This window comes from Danio aesculapii, chromosome 14 (genome assembly GCF_903798145.1).
Source record: "Danio aesculapii chromosome 14, fDanAes4.1, whole genome shotgun sequence".
Taxonomy (NCBI): domain Eukaryota; kingdom Metazoa; phylum Chordata; class Actinopteri; order Cypriniformes; family Danionidae; genus Danio; species Danio aesculapii.
This window is the reverse complement of record NC_079448.1, coordinates 5,188,827-5,210,905: the sequence shown is the minus strand read 5'-3', so window position 1 is coordinate 5,210,905 and position 22,079 is coordinate 5,188,827. Positions and strand designations below refer to the sequence as shown.

The 22,079-nt window shown below is 39.5% G+C and overlaps 1 protein-coding gene across 1 annotated transcript in view; it reads left to right on the top strand.

The window, feature by feature from the left end:
* The window catches only part of pigg (phosphatidylinositol glycan anchor biosynthesis class G), a 258,252-nt gene that overhangs the window by 128,828 nt on the left and 107,345 nt on the right, over positions 1 to 22,079 (top strand). The window contains exon 9 of the mRNA XM_056472074.1: positions 16,994 to 17,400. Within this exon, the coding sequence (XP_056328049.1) occupies positions 16,994 to 17,400 (407 nt within the window). The remainder of the gene's footprint in view (positions 1 to 16,993; positions 17,401 to 22,079) is intronic.

Here is a 22,079-nt window from a genome sequence, read left to right as displayed (position 1 = left end):
TTGATTCTGATTTACCACATGCAGAGGTTAAACATGTTTTCGGTTGAATTCTCAGATTACATCTGTCTAATGTAGTGGGCGTGGCTAGCACACTTAACCACGCCCCTCCAGCTGTCAATTTTGACAACGAACAAAAATGGTGACGAGGAATTGTCTGTTAGGTTGTAATAACCCTCCCCAAACCCTGAATTAAAAGCATACTTTACAACATCCAATCAGCTCGCAGTAGAAAAACAAGCCACGCCCACTATTTTCTCACTTAATATTCCGTTTGTATTAGAACTGCGATACAATGCAGATACAAAAGCAGTCACAGCTTTCGGTTCATGCGGACTTTAAGGCTAATTAAGGGGCAGTTCACAAAGAATGTTCCTCCCCAATGTGCTACTTTTCTATTGTTTTTGAATGTAAACAAACTTGTCGAACTTAAGTAATTGTTATGCTCGGGTTTTTGAAGCCTCTTTTTTTTTTAGACGCCATGTGAAGTTCAACTTTCACAATTAGCGCAGCTCATCACTGTCTGTTCCAGAGCGGTAGACCAATCAGAAGAACTCGGAAGTGGTACACCCATTGAATGTTTCTGTTTACAGGCGCTCAGTGGCTGTGTCCGGATACCTTCTTACTTTATGCTGTGTTTTTTTTTTAAACCATTCATTTGTGTCTCACGTTTTTGGTGTGAATGAGACCTAAGGCCCCATTCGGTGTGATTGGCCCCTTATACATGTCGGTCGAATGCACACAGCAGATGCTATGCTAAAAACTTTATAGCCTACTTAAATCACCATATTAGAATTATTTTTGAAGGATCATCTAACTGGAAAGCTAAAAATTCTATTTAAAAGTAAATAGGAAGGTTATTTTTAAATAGTCAAAAGTATTTCAAAATGTTACTGTTTTGCTGTACTTTGGATCAAATAAATGCAGGCTTTGCAATCAGAATTAAAAAAAAAAAATCTTATGGGGCATTTGCACAAGACACGGCTTGCATGAATAGATCGCACATAATTAGACGCGTGAACATTTTGAGTTAACTCACTTCATCGCATGTCAAATTCAATTCATTTGCCAGTGACATTGACTTTACACTAGACACAGATTTGCATTATGGGCGGGGCTTCTGTCTGCCCAGTGACACCAGTTTTGTTGCTAAATGGCTAACAGAGATTTTATTGATATAGTAGCTGTGCTTTATGTGCTTTAGGAAGGCTGAAAAATGGCATAGATTTGTTCGGCGGCGTGTCCGAGTCCACTAGATCCTTTCAGAGGTGCACCAGCTTTGTGAGTTCATCAACTCCTCCAGAAACCAACTACAGGCGCTATGTCATGAGTATGCTCCTACTAGAGAAAGCTCCTGATTGGTTAATGTGGCGTGAATGTCTGTTAAAGTTTAGATTTCGATTGTGATTCACGCAAATCATGTGTAGTATGTCAAATGGTCAAAATTCACGCCGCCTCATGTCTAATCACATTTTTGCATTGACTTAGCATGTAAATCACTCATGCTTTATCCACATCTAGTGTGATTATTTAACCGGTTGTGTATATTTAAAATCTAAATTTGGTCATTTTTAGGGCACAACTAAGAGATATTAAAGGGATATTTCACCTATTTCATCATTTAGTTACCCACCTCTTATCACAAACCTGTTTGAGTGTCTTTTTTTCTATTGAATACACAAAAAGTTATTCTGAAAAATGTTGAAAACCTGTAACCATTGACTTGCTTTTCCTATAATGGAAGTCAATGGTTACAGGTTTCAAACATTCTTCAAAATATCTTCTTTTCAGCGTCATTTCAGGTGGACGTCACCAACAGGCCTTTGTTGATGACATGTTTGTGATGTTTTTAGATTTATTAGTAGTGGAGTACGAGGTATTAAACAGAGTTTTAAAGACATTTCAAAACCTTAAAAAACCTCACCCTTCTAATATCAATATTTTATGTTGCTGTCTTCATTTAGGTGTTGAAAAGCCGTGCAATAAGCAATACGGCTGTAATTTTTCACCTGAACGTGTCTTGTTTGGTCTTGTTTGTTTAGAGCTGCTTGCTAGGAATTGTTTTTCTTTGCAGAACCCTTTAATGAGCTAATAATGTATTTGGGCTCAAATCGATATTTCCTGTGTAATTACTTGCTTATGTGGCAAGCAGTCGTGTAATAAACAGGAATATTTATTGTTATAGCAAATTACCACTAGCAGAATTTGGCAAACAATCAGAGGCATGTTTTGCTGTTGTGTTTACCCTGTTCAGGGACATTATCAGCTGGTAAATGTCTTGTATTCATCTCTGTACTGTACATTAGGAAAGTGTTTTAACACCAGGAGAATCAACTCTACATTTTAGGAGGGCCTAAAAGAGTTTGGGGGATTTTTATTAGGCTCTAAGCACCAAAAACCAAGTCCTAATGGGGGAGGAAAATGTTTCCTGACTCTGTCCTCCAAAACACCCCTAAGTGGCTCAATAACATTTAGGTCGGGTGACTGTGCAGGCCATGGGAGATGTTTAACTTCACTTTCATGTTCGCCAAACCACTCTATCACCAGTCTTTCTGTGTGTATTTGTGCATTGTCATCTTGATACACGGCACCGCCTTCAGGATACAATGTTTGACCCTTTAGGTAGTCCTCCAGAATGGTACAGTAGTCCCTGGCAGTCACGTGCCCTTCTAGCATAAGTATTGGGCCTAGGGAATGCCATGATATTGCAGCCCAAACCATCACTGATCCACCCCCATGCTTCATTCTGTGCATGCAACAGTCTGGGTGGTACGGTTCTTTGGGGCTTCTCCACACCGTAACTCTCTCAGATGTGGGAGAGACTCAGGGGGACTCATCTGAGAACAATTCATGTTTCACAATGTCCACAGCCCAAGATTTTTGCTTCTGGCACCATTAAAACCAGCGTTCATCATTGGCACAAGTGACTATAGCAGGCCGGCCATGTATATTGACCACAAGGAGCTCTCGGGGAACAGATTTAGCATAGGAGAGTTGAGGTGCACATTTAATTCAGCAGTTAATTGGAGAACTCTGGTTTTATGATTTTTTTTTTTCGGATACAAATGGGGTTAGCACCCGGACAACTCTTTCAGACAGCTTTCTCTTGTATCCACAATTACTCCTGTTGGATTTGGTTTGTCCTTCTTGGTGGTATGCCAACATTAGCATGGATACTGTGGCTCCTGATACATCACAAGTCTTGCTGTCTTGGTCACAGATGTGCCAGCGAGATGTGCACCAACAATAATGCAACCAACAATTTACGTGTTACGTGGGTCTGTGTTTTATTTCATTCATATTTATTTGTAGCGGATTTGTGCTTGTTGCGCTTGAGTTATAGGAGGAGTTTCCTACCCGGCTTGTCTAGGATTGGATGACGCCCGTGACGTCACGGGGGATTCCCAGTATATAAGGCTGACAGCAATGGCGGTTCAGTCTCTCTCTCTGACTCTTGCTCTCCCGCAGTTCGGTGGTGGCTTGCGCTCAGGCGGTCTGGCTGGCGGTGCTCCGCATGCCAGGCGATGCATCTACATGCCGCTCTCCTTAGAATTTTGTTATTGTTAACCTTATGTTAACTAGTTTGTTTATTTTGATACTTTGTTTTCATAGCAGGTAGTGGATTATTTTTCATAGTCACGTTTTGGTATTTATTTAGTTTAGTGAAGGAAAGCAGTGGCCCGGAAGACTCACCTGTTTTTTATTCCTTTTACGGGAGTTGTAGGTAAGATCTGTCCATTTAAAAACAGTATAGTCGGAGACCTGTTTCCTTAGCTGCCCTACCTGTCTACTTGATTTTTGTTTTGTTTATGTTTTGCTTATTAATTCTGTGAATTAAAGAGTATTGACGGAACGTCAATTTATTAATTCAGTCGTCTGTGTCTTTCATATGTTCAGCTAAAACCTTGGTTGTTGTTGTTCGAGCCAGTGTTGAGTTTTGGGCCGTAACACACACCCATAATGCTATTACTCTGATATTTAAGCCCCAATCCCAATTCTACCCTACCCTATATATATATATATATCTATATCCCTCACATGCCTTCCTTGTTTTTTAAACATCATATTGTGTGGTACTAGTAAAATTTTACAAAAGCTGCTGTGGCCTCACAGAGACTTCTCTCTTAGTAATAACTCCTCATTATAATGCATATCTGATTTTGTCCTCTTCAAACAGCGATACACCGGGAAAATTTTCAGGGAGATTAAAAAAAGAATTTGCTCCCAGAGTTAATGAGATAAGAAGAGGACACCTCTTTTAATTACTTTTTTACAGGAAAGAAAATCTCTCTCTCTCGCTCTCTCTCTCTCTCTCTCCCTCTCTCTCACTCTGTGGCATGCGGGAGAAAATTGCTGACAGTCAGAGGTGAGAACAAACAGAATGATCATTAGAGAGAGAGCAGTGCGGCAGGAAGTGACTGTACGAGTTTTGCAGCATCACTCCTCCATTCCCACTCGAGTTCCTGTCACCTTCCAGACGGCTGTCTGTCATTTGAAGCATCACTCGTGTTCAATATTTAATGAGAGTTTTTTTTTTCCCTCCAGCTTCTGTCTCAGGTGGCAAGAGCTCAGTTTCATGCACAGGGGATATGTTGAGCTGAAATTAAACGCTTCATGATTTTTTTTTAGCTGCATTCAGATTGAATAAAGACAAATCATCCAAACCCATCGTGTCTCATGGAAAACAGGATTTTTCCAGCCGGTTTGATGTGCTGCGTGCACACACTGGAGAATGATCATTCATGAGAACACAGTAATGATTTATGTGATCGGTGACAATGGCATATTGGGGTTAGGACAGCGCTTTTATCGGTTCATGCATTCCCTGGAAATAAATCTAACACAGCATTGCGGTGATGGCAGTTTTGTAGGCCTAGTCTTAAAAGTTATTTTGTTTTTCTTTAAAACTGGTGATACTGGTGAAAGTAATGTTTTGTAAGCTGTTTGGGCAGAACTGTGTGTAGGTATAGTGTGTCCACAGTCATATTGGAGTGATAGAAACACAATAAGTCTCTTTTTTAAAATTTCCTGATGTAAAATCAGATCCAAATCCCTCCCATTTTAAGGCCGACCACAACGTGACAAAGGAGTGCGTTTCCCCGCCCACCGAATTGATTGACAGCCGCATATTAACATGTCTCCATAGTAACACGGATAGTCATATCAACAAGACAGGACATGCGCAAAGCAACGGGGATTAAAAGATCTGTTCAGCTCGCTGTGATCATCAATCATCATCAAATGTGATCAAGAGTGAGTTTAACAAGTTTAAAACGTTTTTAATTCAGTGCATGTTTGTAATGAATTACAGCGATTTTACCGTCTTTATCACCGCAGCCGCATGTCAGTACAATTATAAAGAAGACGCTTCAATCCCAGATTGTGGACGTTAAATCAGGTTTATTTTGTACGTTAACACAACGGATATCCATACAGCAGTGGATTAACGTGTATCCTGTCACATTTGCCAAGCAAAAACAGAAAGACTTGAATTAACTCCTCAACAAATACATCAAATAATCATTGGGAAAGGTCTTACTGTAGTATTTCTCACAAACGTTATGTGAGATCTGCTTCCTTCATGTCTGTCACTGTGCTGTTTATCTGATGCAGCCGAGGCGGAGATTGAGGGTGCTTTCACACCTAGACTTTTGTTTCAGAACCTGTCTCGTTTCCCCAGTTAGCACGGTTCGTTTGACCTATGTGAAACCAGCAATCGTACTCGGATCCGCACGAAATCAATCGGTCTGAGATCGCCTGAATGAGGTGGCCTCGGCTCGATTGAAACGAACTCTGGAGCGGATCGATTGTAGTTAGAAAGCAAAACGATCCGAGGCTGGCCATATCACAGTGTATTATAGATATGTATTAGTCAAATATGGCTATATGAAGAGAGAATTATGATATGCGTTTCATGTCAAATACTACAATGAAAGCATGCTGAACTATTAACGAGAGCCGTTTATCCATTAGGAAAACTGACCGAACTGCAGTCTTGGTTTATCTGTTATTTCTCTCAATAATGTAAAGGCTATAATGCATTATTCTAATCTGGTCTTCCTGTTTTTGAGGCTCACCAATGGTTTACATCTTGTGGTAAACCCTCTGTATTCACTCTGGTGAAGTCTTCTCTTGATTGTTGACTTTGACACACATACACCTACCTCCTGGAGAGTGTTCTTGATCTGGCCAACTGTTGCGAAGGGTGTTTTTTTCCACCAGGGAAAGAATTCTTCAGTTGTCCACCACAGTTGTTTCCGTGGTCTTCCAGGTCTTTTGGTGTTTCTGAGCTCACTGGTGCGTTCTTTCTTTTTAAGAATGTTCCACACAGTTGTTTTGGCCACGCCTGATGTTTTTGCTTTCTCTCTGATGGGCTTGTTTTGGTTTTTCAAGGCAAGGCAAGGCAAGTTTATTTATATAGCACATTTCATACACAGTGGCAATTCAAAGTGCTTTACATAAACAGGAATAAAAGAGTAATGATGGCTAATGATGGCTTGCTTCACAGATAGTGGCAGCTCTTCGGATCTCATCTTGAGAGTTGTCAGTAACAGATTCCAAATGCAAATAGCACACTTGAAATGAACTCTGGACCTTTTATCTGCTCATTGTAATTGGGATAACTTGGCACATTTAAGTGGAATGAACTTAAATAAATTAAGTTGTCTCAAAAAAAATCTCAAGAATTTTGTTGTTTCAACTCATTTTGAAATATGTCATTTGAACAAGCAGCAAAATAATTTTTCTGAGGGCATTATAGAATAAATCATGACAATATATTGAACTTGTGTTAACTACATTTCAAGAAAGAATAATAAAAAAAGTATGGCTCAGGAATGATTGAAACACAAGCATTAAAGGGCACATAGTTGACCTCTTTTTTATGATTTAATATTAATATTATAGTTCTTCTGAGTGTGCCAGTTTAGGTTCAGTTTAAAACACAATTCAGATTGTTTTGAATTAAGCTCATCCGCTCTGCGTTTGCAACAGAGTCTGACAGGCAGACTGAGAGAAGGAGCAGGAGTGAGAAGTTCAGCAATCAGTCGTACATGTACGACTCGGACACAGACCAAGCAGAGAGTACAAAATCATATATGTCTTTGTACAGTTTTACAGCCAACTGTGTGCTAGTTTCAAGTGCCGAGCTTGTACACAGAAACTAATAACCACGCACACTGAATTAACTTTGACTGAGGCACCGGATGCGCCGCTCGAAGCCACGACACGGCACACCAGACACTCTCTGTGGTGCGGCAGAAGCATGAAGTGTCCCGAATCGTCGTGCCACGCATTTTTGAATTCTAAACATAGGTTTCTGCAGCAGTCCGCGGCGCCCAGCCGTCGACTTGAGTGTACCCTGATAGAAACCTATGTTTAGAATTCTAAAACGCATGCTAGTTAAGATCACAGGGAGCTTCTGGGATCGCGAGAAATACTAACGGCTGAAGTATAAGGTAGACTCAATGAGAAGTACACATGTTTGCAAACCTACCTAAAGATACAACCAATAATTCCGATTAGAGCGATAATGTGGAGAATATTGCTCTTGTGTTGAGCCCAATGAGCCTTGCATCTAAAAATAGAGCTAGCGTGTTCCTTTAGTGATATCGCTTCGACTCACGCTGAAAATGGCGGACGTGAATCAACAAACTGAGGATATGATGACGCGCCTGTCAATCAATATTGGTGGGCGGGGGGACCGCTCTCCTACGTCAGGTAGCGGTCGATTTGAAAACAGCTCCAATTGGTCCACCGTTTTTTATGTTGTTAAATTGAAAAATAAGCACTGGGTGTGTTTATATCATCCCAATATGACAGTCTATACACCATACATGCACATATGTCTGTCCAAAAAGCTTGAAAAGTAGATTTTTTACCATAGGTGCCCTTTAAAATGCAGCTGGCTTCTGTGTTTCTGAGCCGCAGGAATTTCAAGCGTAAAAACAGGTCATTCAGATGCTTTTGTGTCCGTGACCTGTAAACTTGCTCATTTCGAAACTTATTTAGTCGCTCATTTAGAAAATGTTGATAGTGTTTTTAGCACAAGGGCTCTTGACTACCTCGATGAGCTGTGGAAAATAAATAAAATAGTCTATTGGCCCTTGAAATTCACCACCACCTCAGACGCTTAAATAACAGATTCAGATCCAGGAGACAATTGGCTCCAATTTATTCTCAAGGTAATAGGCTCCCCCAGGATCCTGGCCAATCTGACAGAAACAGCGTGTCACTGAAAGTGACCCCTTAGCGATATTTGTGATTCAGTGGTGAAGGGAATTGTGGGATTGACGTCACACATCTGCAAAGTTGCTCATGATTGACATTAACCTCGCTCACTGTAGGTTTGATAGACCTGCTGTGCTCAGTAGTATATAATAAAACCATTATAATTATAAAAGCATCGATGATTAATACTTAGACTCGTGTCAGAAGAGACACATTTCTATTACAGGATTTTATTTCTGTATTACTATCATTATTTTTCCTGGCTCCATTGGTGGGACAATAGCAGCACTTTTTTTGGAGTCTCCTGTTTTATAATAAGAACAACAGCAACAACTGAAGGATATTTGTAGGGGAAAAACAAGAAAACCAAAGAGGTTTCAGCGCTTCCCACAGGTAAATTAGCTCATTAGCTCAGTTTAAATGCAAAGATAACACCTTGATATGACAACTTGACGTATACAAATACATCATTATCAAAGAGTTGTCCTTATCAACAAGGCATTGTTGTTGAATATTTTTCTGATCACTTTCATTATTGGAACAAAATTCATTTGTAATTCAATTGTAGTGTTCCCAGTGTTCGCGAGGGTTTCTCCCGGGTGCTCCGGTTTCCCCCACAGTCCAAAGACATGCAGTACAGGTGAATTGGGTAGGTTAAATTGTCCGTAGTGTATGAGTGTGAATGAGTGTTTCCCAGAGATGGGTTGCAGCTGGAAGGGCATCCGCTGCGTAAAAACATATTCTGGATTAGTTGGCAGTTCATTCCGCTGTGGCGACCCCAGATTAATAAAGGGACTAAGTCGAAAAGAAAGTGAATGAATGAATGTTTGTTCTATAGTGAAGCGACTCTTATCCTTGTGATTAGCATTGTTTCTTTTGGGTTGTGCAGTTTAATTCACAGAATTTCTACAATGTATGTTTTAGACTGTAAACTCACTGCCATTTTGGTCACATCCATATCACATGTTTATTTCCCTCGTTTAAAATCTACAAAATATTTACAGATTTATATTTTTCACATCCCATAATTCATATATGGAATATATTATACTGATGTTTCAATGTTATAATAACACACACTTTCCTGTGAATTGAGTTTTTACTACAAATGTCACATCCATGATGCTGGAATTGCTCATACTCAATGTTATTGAAACGTGCTTGTTTCCAGCAGACATGTGTTGTGTCTGTGTTTCATTTTTTCCTGTCCCTTGCTGTTGTGCTTTCCGACACAGCGTTTAATAACTCCGCATTAATTGCCTCCTGATCAATTAGTGCTGCTGTCATGCTTGTTAATAGAGCTGTTTACTCAAGACTTCATAGGATGTTTTGATTCTTATTATAATCTAAACCTCCTCCGTGACATCAAAAGTCTCTCTCTGATAAGTCTGCTTCCCTTTTTCATAATTAGAAGATCAAAACCCACCCCGAAATCTGAATTCTGTCATTATTTATTCACCCTCATGTCACTGCAAACTAACTGTTGGTCTTTGTAACGCAAGATATTTTGGGAACACTTCAGAAACGGGATCGCACATATTTCCTGTTTATCAGTACTTCTGTAGCACATATTAATGGCTTAATTTGCTTGAACATGTCATTCATAGGGTGTCACGGTGGCGCGGTGGGCAGCACGATCGCCTCACAGCAAAAAGGTCGCTGGTTGGAGCCTCAGCTGGGTCAGTTGGCATTTCTGTGTGAAGTCCGCATGTTCTCCCCATGTTGGCGTGGGTTTCCTCCGGGTGCTCAGGTTTCCCCCATAGTCCAAACACATGCGCTATATGTGAATTGATTAAGTTAAATTGTCCGTAGTGTATGTGTGTAAAGTGGAAGACTGTATGGGTGTTTCCCAGTGTTGGGTTGCGTCTGGAAGGGTATCCGCTGTGTAAAACATATGCTGGATAAGTTGGTGGTTCATTCCGCTGTGGTAACCCCAGATTAATAAAGGGATTAAGCTGAAAAGAAATTTAATGTATGAATGAAGTTGGCAGTTCATTCCGCTGTGGCGACCCCAGATTAATAAAGGGACTAAGTTGAAAAGAAAATGAATGAATGAATTTGCATACTGACCACCAGGAAAACTCCTGATCATAGATTAATGTATATATGTGTATATATCTCTGGCTCTGGATAAGCCAGTCCTCCACTGCACCTTGGTCCCACATTAATTTCAAAGGAGTGCCACCCTGTACTAAAATGGCGGCTCTATTGACGCATTCCTTCCAATAGACAACAATAGCGTAGGGCACATCTAATGTAAATATCTATGGTTCATTCATTCATTCATTTTCCTTCGGCTTAGTCACTGATATTTCAGGGGTCACCACAGTGGAATGTACCGTCTACTATTCCGACAAATGTTCCCTTCCAGCCGCAACCCAGCACTGAGAAACATCCATACACTCTCACATTCCCACACACACACATACACTACAGTCAATTTAGTATATCCAATTCACCTTTAGCTTGTGTGTTTGGACTGTGGGGGAGACTGGAGCACCGGGAGGAAACCTACACCAATATGGGAAGAACAAGTAAACTCCACAAAGAAATACCAACTGGCCAGCCTGGACTCGAACCAGAGACCTTATTGCTGTGAGAATTATGAAGCATAAGTAAATGACGTGTTCTGTTTGAACATCATTTATCTCTAATATTAATGAAGTGAGATTCACACAGGTGATTGGGCTTGACAAACCACCTGTAGAAACACTCGTCTCTCTCTTAAAAAAACAAAACAAAAAAAACACTCCCCCCTAAGTGTAGCACTTAATTCTCTCTGCACAAAGGGCTCTATTTTAACGATCCAGACACAAAGTCTAAAGCACAAGGCGCAAAATCCACTTTGGCTATTTTAAAGACAGAAAAATACACTCTGCGCCGCGGCACATGGTCTAACAGGGTTGTGCTTATTCTCTTAATTAGTTAGACCCACACGGAATCTACGCGCGCAGATTTCCGCAGATTTTTAACCCATCATTAATTCTGTTTATTTACTTGAATAAATGTGTGTAAATCTATATTTATTCAGTTTTAAAATTAATTACAGTAATATTATTGACTAATATGGTAATGTTCATCTGATTTATGTACAATTAGGCTTGTGCCGGTATTCGGTAATGCGATAAATCACGGTAATGAATATGCAGGATATTGTTATCGCGGGCACTTCAAAATACCGTGAAAAATAATAGATCCGAATTTATATTCTTAGAACGCGCCTTAGCTTATTTTCCATCAACCGCTTGAAGAAACACTGCGTATATGCTGCGCAGAACTGATGCGCACTCTGATGTAAACAATCCCCACATGTAGAAGCCCTGTGTGCGCAGTGCGCGCCGCCGCTGCCACCGCACTATAATCCTCACACGAAAAAGAAGCATGGCGGAAGGAGGAACGCTGCCGACAATTTATCCCCCTTCAGCTTATTTTCCATCAACCGCTTGAAGAAACACTGCGTATATGCTGCGCAGAACTGATGCGCACTCTGATGTAAACAATCCCCGCATGTAGAAGCACTGTGGCACACAGTGCACGCCGCCGCTGCCACCGCTCTCTAATCCTCACACGAAGAAGAAGCATGGCGGAAAGAGGAACGCTGCCGACAATTTATCCCCCTTCAAAAAAAAAGTCAGAGGTTTGGAAATATTTTGGGTTCCAAAAAAATGCAGAGGGATTGCTGATCGAAGACGGTTTCTCTTTGCACATTCACTTTGATATAATTGCTCAAGTTTACTTTTATATTGTGTGTTGTTTTATTTATATTTATTTGTATTTAAATGTTTAAAGTACTTTTAGTTAATTAAAAAGTTATTAAAGTTACTTAGTTTTTTACCTGTTTCTCTAGTAAAATTACAATATCGTGATAATACCGTATACCGTGATAAAAGCTCAATCAATTAATCGCAGCATGAAAATGTGATACCGGCACATGCCTATGTACAATGCAGTTTGTACAGTAATATTTTCTGTCTTTTAGTTGATATATTATGAGAGACTTTCTTTTGTTTACCAAATAAAGTGAATCTAATTGGTGAATCTAAAGTGCCTGCTAAATGACTAAATGCAAAATGTAACAGCACTTTTCCTTTTCTGGGTGAACAATAATGATCGTTTTAGGCAAGTGCTACCAAAACATGAAGAGGGGGAATTCATATTCAACTCCGATTCTTGATATGAAACACACTGTACCCATTCACATCAGTTCCAGATGGATGAAAGCACTATTTCCCTAATTGAATATGCCGTTCTGCTCGCGTTACAGAAGTGAAAATGGACTCTAAATGCTGTTTTCATATTTATATTATATGTATAACAAAAAGTACAACCGGTTTAATTGTAAGGGTCAGAGAAAGGGTGGAAGAAACTCATTTGCAGTGTAGAAACCCTGAGTGGACTTCAGGGAAAACATGAAATTCTGTACAACGTGTCCACTTTTAAAAGACAAACAGGCTGTTTAGTAACACGTGAGATTACGGACGCACACCGGCTGCTGTCAGACACTGTTTTGGCATTAGCATATAGATTAGCGTGCATGGCCTAACGTTAGCTTGATGCTCACTCCTGTAATGATGAAACCATCAGAGACACAAGCTGCGAGAAAACAAACCTGTGCTTTTTTCTTTTTGATCCAGACACTCGTGGATCCAAATATTCCCTTTGCAGGGAGCAGAGAAGCAATACGAGAACGTAAAGAGAGAAACGGTTTGCAAAGAAATGAAAAAGCGAGCGCAGGTTCGACCCAGACGGTGTTTACATGAACAGAAGTTGTTCACACAATGCATCGACGTTCGCCCAGGTGCTGTCTGGATGAAGGATGGAAAGCGGCGTTAAAGAGATAGTTCACCCAAAAATAGAAAATTCTGTCATCATTTACTCACTCTTTACTTGTTTCAAACCTTTATGAGTTTCTTTGTGTTAAAGACAAAAGAAGATATTTTGAAGAATGTTAGAAAGCGGTAACCATTGACTTCTATTTGTTTTTGCAACTACAGAGGTCAATGCAGGTTGCATTAAAAAGTTATAAGACAAGTATATACTACCTAACAAAGGTCTTGTCGTTGATCTCAGTTGTAAGAGCAGCAAATAATAACTTGACTTCTTATTGATCATCTGGAAAATTGGCAGAAGGTCATCTGTTGAACTGCATCCCAATCATCACAAATACTGCAGAAGACCTATTGTAACCTGCATGGACCCAAGATTCTTACAGAAATCAGTCAAGTTTGGTGAAGGAAAAATCATGGTTTGGGGTTACATTCAGTATGGGGGCGTGCGAGAGATCTGAAGAGTGGATGGCAGCCTGAGGTGTCAAGACATTTGTGTTGTTCATTACATTACAAACCACAGGAGAGGGCAAATTCTTCAGCAGGATAGAGCTCCTCGTACTTCAGTCTCCACATCAAAGTTCCTAAATGCAAAGAAGGTCAAGGTGCTCCAGGATTGGCCAACCCAGTGACCAGAGATGAACATTATTAAGCATGTCTTTGGTAAGATGGAGGAGGCATTGAAGATGAATCCAAAGAATGTTGATGAACTCTTGAGGCCTTTGCCTTTCATATAAGCCACTTCTGATACCAAATGATCAGCTAGAAGTCAAGTTAATTATTTGTTGTTACTAAAACTTGGATAGGCAACAAGACTTAAGTCAGGTACTGTACTGTAGGAATAGTATAACAGAAATTTTACCGGTTTTAAAACCTTGATTTTTACAAACCACTGTAAACCTTGAAACCGATTATTGTCCCATAGTGTGTGTGTGTGTGTGTGTGTGTGTGTGTGTGTGTGTGTGTGTGTGTGTGTGTGTGTGTGTGTGTGTGTGTATGAGAGAGAGAGAGAGCTAGTGTTAGCTCAGGGCTCGACACATCAAAGTGGTGTGTGTAGAGCTGTTTTACCGTGCTGGACACTGGCGACTTTGGTGTCAGGAGCGCTTTACTGTCACACACTGCTTTTTTTTCCCCCTTTTCAGCTCTCCCCACTTCACCTTTTCCACTCCATTTCTCTCTCCGTGAGTCACATCTGACTGCTCGTATTGATTTTTTATTTTGTTTCCTGCAAACTATTTTCTATATGAAAATACCATATGTGAAGAGAGGACTGTGCTTGGAATGTTTATGATGGATATAAAGGTGCTGTTGAAACTGAAACCAATGGAAAATAAGAACAGGAAACTGAGGCTACAGTTCACACAGGCTCACCAAAATTTGACAATAGAAGATTGGAAAAACGTTGCCTGGTCTGATGAGTCTCGATTTCTGCTGCGACATTCGGATGGTCAGGTCAAAATTTGGCGTCAACAACATGAAAGCATTGATCCATCCTGCCTTGTATTAACGGTTCAGGCTGGTGGTGGTGGTGTAATGGTGTGGGGGATATTTTCTTGGCACACTTTGGCCTCATTAGTACCAATTGAGCATCATGCCAACGCCACAGCTTACCTGAGTATTGTTGCTGACCATGTCAATCCCTTTATGACCACAGTGTACCCATCTTCTGATGGCTACCTCCAGCAGGTTAACGCACCATGTCATGAAGCGCAAATCATCTCAGACTGGTTCCTTGAACATGACAATGAGTTCACTGTACTCAAATGGCCTCCACAGCAAAGTAATGCTTTACGACTCTGACGAGTATCCTTTGTTGCCTAAATTCTCCTAAAATTGACAGAAGCGAAATACCTGAACAAATTATATTGCAATTTCGAAGTTGATATTTCATAAAAATTAGCTTTCATTAGGATTTTGTTTGGCTGCAGCACCTAACATGGCTACCAGTTGACATTCCGTTTCCGTAGATGACCATACAAGGGCACCTCCTTGTTGTGGTGTATGTTTTGAGAGATATTAACATATTTTTTTCATACTTTTGACAGTATTTGTAAAGTCGACCTTAAAATCTAAAGTAGTGGACATTTTGGTGGTATTTGATTTGTATTTAGTCACCAAAACATTTTTTTTCATGTGGATTGCTGTAGCAAACTAATGCTTTACAACTGTGATGAGTATCCTTGGTTGCATAAAATTATCCTAAAATTGACAGAAGCGAAATACCTGAACAAATTATATTGCAATTTTTAAGTTATCTCACAAAAATGAGCTTTCAGTAAGATTTTGTTTGGCCGCAGTGCCAAACATGACCACCAGTTGATATTCAGTTTCCATAGGTGAACATACAGTGGCGCCCCCTGTTGTTGTGTATGTATTGATTGATATTAACATAAATATTTTTTTCATACTTTTGACAATATTTCTAAAGTCAACCTCATATTCAAAAGTAGTATGGACATTTTGGTGGTATTTGATTTGATTTCATCAACATTTTTTACACAAATATTTTACTAAATACGTTTAAGTCTAAAATGTTCTACCCTAAGAAGTGAAATGTCTGAACAAATAATAATCTAATTTTGAAGTTGATATCCCAAAAAAAATAGTTTTCAGTAAGAATTTTTTGGCTGCAGTACCAAACTTCACCACCATTTGGTTTCCATAGGAGACCATACAAGGGCGCCCCCCTGTTGTTGTATATGTTTTGAGGGATATTAACATATTTTCTTCATACTTTTGACAATATTTCTAATGACAACCTCAAATTGTATTTTGTATTTGATTTGTTTTTAGCCCACAAAAAACATTTTTTACAAATGGATTACTGTGGCAAAGTAATGCTCTACAACTCTGATAGTATTGATTGTTGTAAATAAATAAATAATTGTTGCTCAGTAATATGTATCAAAGATCTGTCATGAACTATGGAAACTAGAAATGTTAAGCTTTTAAATTATATATAGTTTGCCATGATTAGATTACGATTCAACTACAATATCAGGGTGTCCATGTTACATGTTACTACGCCATGTTACAAGGTATTACATTTAGTATCATTTTTGATTATACAGTGTCTAGCTGTATGCTAAAGTTTTTAAAGGGTCTTGAAGGGGATTGAATTTTACTCTATGATTCCTTTATTTACCTAAATATAGTGAAGTAAACTTAAGCATCCTACTGGTGGAACGGCGTCGGTTAAAGTATTCTTACAGGGATAAAAGAGGAGTTTAGCGGTTTTTAAAGATGTTTCATTAGTGTATATATAGGTAATTTCACGACTGTCAGTGGTTTTTTTTCTTCAAAAAAGATTTCGTTGCATCATTGGTAGTGTGTCTGGGATCACAGTCCTGTCAATTCTGACAATAGTGTCAACAGCACTGACAGAATTGCAGCTCAAACAGCCTCCAGCGTGTTTCACTGAAGGCCAAAAGCTCTCATTCTTCCATCTCTGTCCAAGTTTCACGTCTTAAACACTCACTCACGTTCAATCGGTTTAGTCTCTGGGGTCGCCACAGTGGAATGAACTGCCAGTTAGTCTGGCATAGGTTTTGTGCTGCAGATGCCCTTTCAGCTGCATCCTAGAACTGAGAGTACATTAACTTGGGAACCCAATGTGCTGGGAAGCACCCATACACAATCTCCTTTACATACACACTCATACACTAGGTCAATTTAGCTATTCAATTCACCTAAAGACATGTGCTTGGACTGTGGGGGAAACGAACCTGAGCACCTGGAGGAAACCCACATGGGAAGAACATGCAAACTCCATACAGAAATGCCAACTGGCCAGATGCTGACCCTGGACTCAAACCAGCGACCTTCTTGCTGTGATGCGACAGTGCTAACCACTAAGCCATCATGTTAAAAAATTATGTCCATCAAACATCACTTAAGAAATATTAGAATTATAACTCTTCTTCTCCTTGTTTTACTTTTAGAGCTCAGGCTGGGCTCTGTCGGAGCTGGACGCTCTGCTGCTGACCGGGACAGTGTTTCACACCCTCAGTTTGGGCTCCAGCAGCTTTATCGAGGAAGAACACCAGACCTGGTACTTCCTGCTCAACACGCTGTGTCTGGCCGTCTTCCAGGACGTCTGCCGGAGGTACTTCAGGGAGCAGAGACAGCCAGGCGAGGAGGAAGACGAGGGGCCGCTGCTGCCTTCCACTGCCGACGCAGGACTGTCCTTCTCCCCGGCGCTGGAGCTGGGCGTGAGCGCAGGCTCAGAGAAGTGGCTGGCACTGGGGACTCCGCTGCTCACACTGACCTGCTGTCGCCTGCTGAGGGCACTCAACCAGACCGGGGTGCAGTGGGCACATCTGCCCGACTTTGGACACTGGCTTAACAGGTGAGAACACTAAGACTAAAGTATCAAAACCACACAACAGTAAAACATTTAAACTGAGTGCAGCACAATGTTTTTATAACTGGAAGCAGAAATTGTACAACTTAAAATCAGAAAAGGTTGAGACAGTATAGAAAACGCAGATATAAAAAAAAGTTGTGATTTCCAAATGTTGTTTGACTCGTATTTCATTGCAGACAACTTCATTTCATTTGTAAATATACATCCTTTTCTGTCAATCAGACCTGCAACAGATTCTAAAATAAGTTGGGACAGGAGCAGTTAAGGGCTAGTAATTACCCTGCTGAAAAATCCAGCTTAAACCAGCCTAGGCTGGTTGGTTGGTTTTAGCTGGTTGACCAGCCTGGTTTTAGAGGGGTTTTGGCGATTTCCAGGCTGGTTTCCAGCCATTTCCAGCCTGGTCTTAGCTGGTTTCGACTCGGAGTCAAATATTTCGCTAAAGAATCAATAGTTTTAAACATGCTGCACTTTTAGATTTAAAGCTCAGCTGGATGTTTTCATTCACGTAGAGCTGTGTTACACACTGCATGCTAGCTCATTTTCAAAAACCCATAATAGGGGCTCTTTAAAGGGCACCTATGGTAAAAAATCTACTTTTCAAGCTGTTTGAACAGACATATGTGCATGTATGGTGTATAGACTGTCATATTGGGGTGATATAAACACACCCAGTGCTTTTTTTCCAATTTAACAACATAAAAAACGGTGGACCAATTGGAGCTGTTTTCAAATCGACCGCTACTTTACGTAGCAGTGCGGTCCCCCCGCCCACCAATATTGATTGACAGGCGCGGCATCATATCATCAGTTTGTTAATTCACGTCCGCCATTTTCAGCGTGAGTCGAAGCGATATCACTAAAGGAACACCCTAGCTCTATTTTTAGATGCAAGACTCATTGGGCTCAACACAAGAGCAATATTCTCCACATTATCGCTCTAATCGGAATTATTGGTTGTATCTTTAGGTAGGTTTGCAAACATGTGTATTTCTCATCGAGTCTACCTTATACTTCAGCCATTTGCATTTCTCACGATCCCAGAAGCTCCCTGTGATCTTAACTAGCATGCGTTTTAGAATTCTAAACATAGGTTTCTATCAGGGTACACTCAAGTCAACGGCTGGGCGCCGCGGACCGCTGCAGAAACCTATGTTTAGAATTCAAAAATGCATGGCCCGACGATACGGGACACTTCATGTTTCTGCCGCGCCACAGAGAGTGTCTGGTGTGCCGTGTCGCGGCTTCGAGCGGCGCATCCGGTGCCTCAGTCAAAGTTAATTCAGTGTGCGTGGTTATTAGTTTCTGTGTACAAGCTCGGCACTTGAAACTAGCACACAGTTGGCTGTAAAACTGTACAAAGACACATATGATTTTGTACTCTCTGCTTGGTCTGTGTCAGAGTCGTACATGTACGACTGAATGGTGATCCTCTCTCTCCTTCTCAGTCTGCCTGTCAGACTCTGTTGCAAACACAGAGCGAGTGAGCTCATGGCCCCGCCCCCTTGTTACGTTGGCGGGAAGCCGAAACTAATCTACATGTGAAGCAACACACCCATAAATCAGCGAACTGTGGACACGCCCCCAACATGACACTTTTTAACACATTATAATAAAAAAATATGAATTGTGTTTTAAACTGAACCTAAACTGGCACACTCAGAAGAAACAGAATATTAATATTAAATCATAAAAAAGAGGTAAACTATGTTCCCTTTAATACTTGTTTGTAGGAAGAATGGGACAAAATTACACCTGAAACACGTTATTACTTGATGTCTTCAGTCCCTAAATGTCTTTTAAGTGTTGTGAAAATAAATGGCAACATTACAAAGTGGTACATACTTCACTGTTCCAACTTTTTTTGAAATGTGTTGCAAGAACCAAAATTAGAATACGTGTTTATTTAAAAAAAACAAAACAAAAACAATATAAATCATGAGAAATGCATTAAATAATGTGCTGTTGTATTGTCTGCAGTGAAATACAAATCAAAGTAAATTTATAAATCATTTCGTTCTTTTTTCATTTGTCTCAACGTTTTCTGATTTGGGCTTGAACTAAAATTCTAACGGATGCTTTGAGTGATTTTTGAAGACGTGTTGCTCCGCTCTGAACCCCAGTGAGAGTCTCTGTGTCTGCATATAGAGGTAATGGTGCGTTCTCACTGACAGCGATTAAATCACCGCAGGCTGTGGCTCTCTGCGCTGTCGGCTGCTTGTAGCGTTCCTGCTTCACTGCGACGTTCAGCTGCGTCTGCATTTACAACTCTGCTCAACACTGTCCCAAATAACAGCTTCTGTCGCTCAAGTCAGCAGCTCTCATTAAAAATCAATCACATCCAAAAAAAACACACACCAAGAGTGTTAAATGTGCATTTTTTTATTCGATGTTTGACGAAATCACAACTGAAAAAATAAAGAGAGAGTGGGACAGAGTAGCTCCTCCCCTTTTTATAAAACAGCCAATAGTGTTTTGTTTTATCACAGCTCTGCCAGTGAGAGTGGTTGACCTCGAGTGCATCAAATATAAAGCAAATGAGAAGCGTCTTGAAGGGGGCGGGGCATGTCAGAGACTAGAGAACATTTGATTGGTCGTTGATCCTTTTTGGCGGCAATGACAAACTGAAAGCTTTGTATATTTATACAGGTTTATATCTTTTAAACGTAAATGTTGTGACTCTTTTGGAGCACACTAGCTCATAGATATCCTTAAGACTAACAGACTGAAACTAACATCAAAAACGTTTTACATTAATTTCACAATTTAAAACATTTAAAACATGCTTATAACTTGCTAGCGTGTTAGCAACATTTCAAACGGTGTCAAAAATGTTTTCTCCTCATTAAACAGCATTGAACTGGGTATTATATTTCACATTCAGCTTTTTGATGCACATTGGTTGCCAGATTGATGACACCAACAGCTAAATTGCTAGACAAGGATGTTTTCTAAACCTCTGCTAACATCTGAAGCTAAACTTCTGCCTTAGTAGAGTTAAAAAGAGTTTAATACAACAACTTTAAATAAAACGATCACATGACTGCAGTCAGACGGAGGAAGTTAACGTTCACAACCTCTGAATCTGGCTCTGACTCTTTCAATCTCTTTGGTTTTTATATCTGAGAAAGACTCTGGACTCTCTTGGGCTCATATTCACACCGCCTGCAGACTTTTTGGCTAATGAAAAGATTGTTTTATGAAAAGAGGACTAATTGCTACGCAGCAAAGGAGTTTTAATGTATTCAGTCCTTTTATTAAGAATTGTAATTAGTTGGCATTTTAATAATTGTTCAGGCTCTTTTAAAAATTCCTTTGTCACCGCAGGACCATTTAACCCTCATAATACATTCAGTTTCATTTGACCCTGAAGAGACACATACAGATTTCTTAAGAAAAATCAAATGAAGCTTAGTTTCTTGTTGGGGAAAGAAGCTCTGCAGTGCTTAAAGACCCTCAAAATACAATGTTACACATTTTTGTGTTGGTATAGAGAATTATTTACTGTAAAAATATATATTTAGTTTAGTTATAGTAGTGTTTTTTTCTTATAATATATTTATATATATATATATGTATATGTATATGTATATATGTATAAAAATTTGACATTTAAAAAAAGAACTATTGTCATGTAACTAAAATATGCACAGTGTCTTGGCTGGGGAGTAAATAGGTAGTTAATCTCATATTAAAGCAATGTTATTGTAAAAAAATATAATTAAACTATATTACGAAAATAACTGTAGACAAAAAGAAAGCAGGTGAAAAACATACCGTGAGTGATAATGAAAGGATGATCACGTGCACATGGTTAATGTTAGGCCTGTTAATAATCTGTTCAAAGAATGATCAAAACGAAAGCAGTGACTGCTGCTGCTTACAGAAGGATATACAGTAGAAGTCGGAATTATTAGCCCTCCTGAATTATTAGCCCCCCTGTTTATTTTTTTCCCTAATTTCTGTTTAACGACGAGAAGATTTTTTTTAACACATTTCTAAACATAATAGTTTTAATAACTGATTTCTAATAACTGATTTATTTTATCTTTGCCATGATGACAGTAAATAATATTTGACTAGATATTTTTCAAGACACTTCTATACAGCTTAAAGTGGCATTTAAAGGCTTAACTAGGTTAATTAGGTTAACTAGGCAGTTAGGGTAATTAGACAAGTTATTGTATGATGATGGTTTGTTCTGTACACTATCGAAAATAAATATAGCTTAAAGGGGCTAATAATTTTGACCTAAAAATGGGTTTTAAAAAATTTAAAACTGCTTTTATTCTAGCCGAAATAAAACAATTAAGAGTTTTTCCAGAAGAAAAAATATTATCAGACATACTGTGAAAATTTCCTTGCTCTGTTAAACATTATTTGGGAAATATTTAAAAAAGAAAAAAAAAGTCAAAGGGGGGCTAATAATTCTGACTTTGAAGAAGATTTTTATTTAAACCTATATGAAGACACTTTTAATTGGGTGAGTGGAGGGCCCTACGTATCTGCCATTATATATCTTTGAAAACAGGTGATAGGTTAAGGCAAAGGGGTCATAAAAGAGCATGAGAGAGGACTTGGGGGTGCATTGAGAACCATCTGTGTCAGAAAGGCATGAAATGTATACAACATATGTTGAAACCTTCATGTATATTTGAAAAGAC